This window comes from Corvus brachyrhynchos, unplaced genomic scaffold (genome assembly GCF_000691975.1).
Source record: "Corvus brachyrhynchos isolate BGI_N302 unplaced genomic scaffold, ASM69197v1 scaffold94, whole genome shotgun sequence".
Classification (NCBI taxonomy): domain Eukaryota; kingdom Metazoa; phylum Chordata; class Aves; order Passeriformes; family Corvidae; genus Corvus; species Corvus brachyrhynchos.
The window spans coordinates 7271272-7275153 of NW_008238330.1; the positions used below are offsets into that span (position 1 = coordinate 7271272).

A 3882-nucleotide genomic window follows, 5' to 3' on the forward strand; every position below is an offset into this window, starting at 1 on the left:
GTGAAGACTTTGAATTAGGTTTTTTTTTTTCTCTCCTCCCTTCAGCAGGTTACAATATGACATTTTCTTGCTTTTTGTTTGGCTTGAATGAAGGTCTGGCCCTCTTTCCTTCCTGCACAACTGTTCCCTCAATGCAAAGGGCTGAAAGACAGGAGGAGCTTAGTCTTCTAGCCTCACCTGGAAATGAGCGGTACTTTTCCCTGTTGTTAACACCTGAAAGAACAAGCCCAAAGGGTTTTAAAGCTCCTTGCTGTGGATGGTTCATAAACAAAAAAACAATAAAAACCAAACCCCAAAGCAAGGCCCAAAGCAAGCCTTTTAAGCAGTGTAGAAGTCCCCAATACGTCAAATTAAGATTCTTTACTGCTCTTTAGACAGTTTTACTAGTCTTCTTGACTTGCTGTGCTTTATTTCTGGACTCAAAAAGCTAGCTGAGGCAGCTCCTCCAACTCTAAGTACTGCAACAAGACAGTAGTCCAGCTCCTGAGAGCCTCCTGGACTACCTGAGACCACCCCTGACTATAAGGGACCAGCATGAAGGAGCACATTTACTCATGTACATAAGCGCAGCTGTGCACAAAGTGAAGCAGCAAGCAGCTGCCCATTAGCACAACTCGTGAGAGCACCTTCTGTCAGGCCAAACAGCCTTCAGATCAACCTCCAGCTTGGGTCATAGCTGAAGACTTGAGCAACACGTGTGGGATACCCCCAGAGTACCCTGAAAACACAACCCGTGGATTTTGTGAGGCTGAAGTGCTGGTGAGCTCCATGCAGCAGTATATTCTTGCTTGGAGAAGCAAGAGGTGAACTTCTCCAGCTGTCTGTCTACTGAAGTTGATTTACCTGGGCACAGATTAGTTTGCAAGGCATTTTGTCCATTCCCAGGGTATGAACGGAGCTGGGAGGGAGACCACAGAGCTCACAAGCAGAATGAAGGCAGTTTTGGGCCTCAGCTGAGGCTGTTTTACAGCTGCAAAGCTCCACCGACCCCAGCAATGCTCGCACAAGCAAGAGGAAATTCCTCCCTGAGTTGCTGAGTATGGCTTTTCCCAACATATATTTTTTTCCTGCATAGTGTTGCTTTTTTCTGTTCCCACGTTTATTTTCCCAGGAAAGTTTTGCAGGCTTCTCTGTGGATGCACATTGCTTTCTCATTTCTTTCCAGCTTCTCACGTTATCACAAATTGGATCAAGTACAGAAAACAATTGCATCGTGCTCACTCTGTGTGATTGATGACACAGATATGTGCAATAAAACAGAACAAAAACAAGTACTTCTATCAGGCTTCTTTGAAACTTCAAAGTATCCAGGAGACCTTTCACAGCACCAGCACAAATGAGTGCCTGTTGGCTAAGCTGGACAGAAACTAAGCACCATGCAGTCTAAGGGCAAAAATAAAACAAACTGCTAGGGCCACACTCTGCATACACAGTGGCCAGCTTGGGCTAAGGCAGCTTTATTTTATAAGCCACTATCTCTGCCTAGCTTTTGTAATAGGTGGGCTGTCTTGTTTGGAACATTTTCCCCCAAAGTGCTGAAGATGCAGAAGTGACAGACAGTTAACACTTTACTGGATGAGGTCCTTAAAAGTCCCACGTGTGTGTATACATTTATAAAAAATACATAAATAAATCACCGAAGTCACTTTTCTTCCAAAACTGGATTATTAGAATAATTCTGAGACTAGTGATAATCTGAGTTTCTTTCCCCAGCAGCTCCACTCCAGCCAACCAGCTGTTTACAAAAAAAAAAAAAAAGAAAAAGAAAAAAAAACAGAGAGAGAGTGGAGACAAAGGGGAAAGCACAGGATACCTGAACTAGTGAAGCATAATACTGAGAGATGTTAGGCTGAAGCCATCAGCCTAACATCTCAATGACCCTGCTGATCATCTTCATTTTGGGGATCAAGCAGTGGTGGCTGCGAGACGACAGATGTTTCCTGTGCGGGAGCATCAGGCTCCCAAGCGGTGCACAGCAGACATATACAAATACTGTACTGCAGCACAGGATTTCGTATCACTGTCACCATCCTGCTCACACGCCTGACCTCTGCAACCACACCGACAAGATCTGTTATTCAGCATATTATTGGAAAAGGACAGAGAGAACAGTTCATCAGCACTTCCCCCCCCCCCCCCCCAACATCCCTTTCGCAGCAGCCCAAGAGTCCTCTGCCCCTATTCATTTCCTGCTGGAAGTCTGAATGGCAGCCAGAGAGAAAAGTTACTTTACCACTGTTGTAAACTAAATGCCAGATCAGCTGGGACAGATTTGACACATGAAAAGGAAAGGGCTAGAGTTATTTCAAGATGCTTCTTGCATTCTTACATTCCTGCGTCAAGCAGAAAGTTTACTAAGACTGACATCCCCAGCACTCTTGCCCAATTACAGACAAAAATCAAAACCCAAACTCTCAGCTTTTCATTAATACCTGAAGTACCATCCCATTGGCAACACCACCTTGTTCTGGGCCCATAAACTCAGTGCCATCAGGGCACAAGGCCTGGCACAAGGACAGCACAGCCTCCCCAGGCAGGTGCTCCATGTCTCACACCCCCAAGGATGAGCAGTCCCTCCAGCTCAGCAGATGCCCCATGACCACTCATTAACAAGCTGTGTCACCCTTGCAGGATGAGCTGTGGCATTCCACGCCTGTTACACAGCCCTTTCCCCCCAGCTTCTGGCAGGAAACGCAGCTCTCCATGACTGGTTCAAAAGGCTCTTAATGGAGAAACAATCCTTGACCAAGCATTAACAGGCCTGTGGTGACTGACTGTAACAGCCCAGGCTTCCCTGCACAGATGTGTGTACATACACACACCTCCTCAGGAGCTCCACTGCCTATCAAGGGTTATAGCAGCTTTATCGAGGGACAGCCACTACAGTCCCAGCATTATGACTCAAACAGAGCTTCATGCAAGAAGTGGAAAACATCTAGTAATCCTGGGAAGGAGTGAATCCCACTAGGATCACAACAAGACTGTACTGTGCCCAAACCTCAACGGCATGAACCTACAATCCTGCATGGAGCTGGGCCTGCAGGTCAGGTGCTGCCTCTTACCTGTTCTCCAGCACCGTCATGCACACGACCTCCCGCACGCCTGGGTTGTTGGCCTTCTCAATGGAGCAGCTTTGCAGGTTCCACGTAGCCACCCTTAACACAGGTCTGCCATCTCTCACCCCCCCAAACATCTCCACAGAGGGGCGAGTGGATATGATCTGCGTTGGACCCCCAGGAGGAAAGTCCAAGTCCTCGCTCTGGAGGCTTAGAGAGGTGGGGCTGGGGTGAGGCTTGGCCATGAAGTTGAGGCCACCATTGGTGTTTGTTGAAGGGGGCCTGGAGCGCTCTGCAAAAATCTGGTGCCTGATTTTGTCCAGAAAGGAGGAATTGATGCAGTCCATCCTCACCAGGTCCTCAATACTTTTGAAGGGCCCATGCTCTCTACGGTAGTCCACAATGCTGTTAGCAATCTTCTCAGTGATGCCACGGATGCTCATGAGCTGTGCCGGGGTGGCAGTATTGATGTTGATCTTGGTGGCGGACAGGTAGTGCTCAGAGGCCGGGTCCTTGCGCAGGGAGCTGGGCGAGTGCTGCGCCGAGCTGCCCTTGCTGCTCACGCAGATCTCGAACTTCACCTGCTCCAGCTTGGCCGCCCCCACCCCGCTCACCAGCGCCAGGTCTTCCACTTTCTTGAAGCCACCGATGTACTCGCGGTACTCCACGATGTTCTGGGCCACCACCCGGGTGACCCCGGGCAGGGTCATCAGCTCCTCCTCCGTGGCAGTGTTGATGTTGAGCCTCTCCTGGTTGACGAGGATGTTGCTGAAGTTGCACGCCGCGCTGAACTTGCGGCTGTGGCACAGGTCGGCCGGGTCGCGGG

The 3882-nt window shown here is 49.1% G+C and overlaps 1 protein-coding gene across 1 annotated transcript; it reads right to left on the reverse strand.

Annotated features, from left to right (window-relative positions):
• Positions 1-1733: 1733 nt before the first annotated feature.
• On the reverse strand, positions 1734-3876 carry LOC108446798 (endonuclease/exonuclease/phosphatase family domain-containing protein 1-like). Its single transcript, XM_017734451.1, has 2 exons — positions 3063-3876; positions 1734-2050 (listed from the first exon to the last, which is right to left on the reverse strand). Exons 1-2 carry the CDS (start codon positions 3764-3766, stop codon positions 1954-1956), a joined length of 801 nt encoding a protein of 266 aa, XP_017589940.1. The 5' UTR covers positions 3767-3876; the 3' UTR covers positions 1734-1953.
• Positions 3877-3882: the final 6 nt, after the last annotated feature.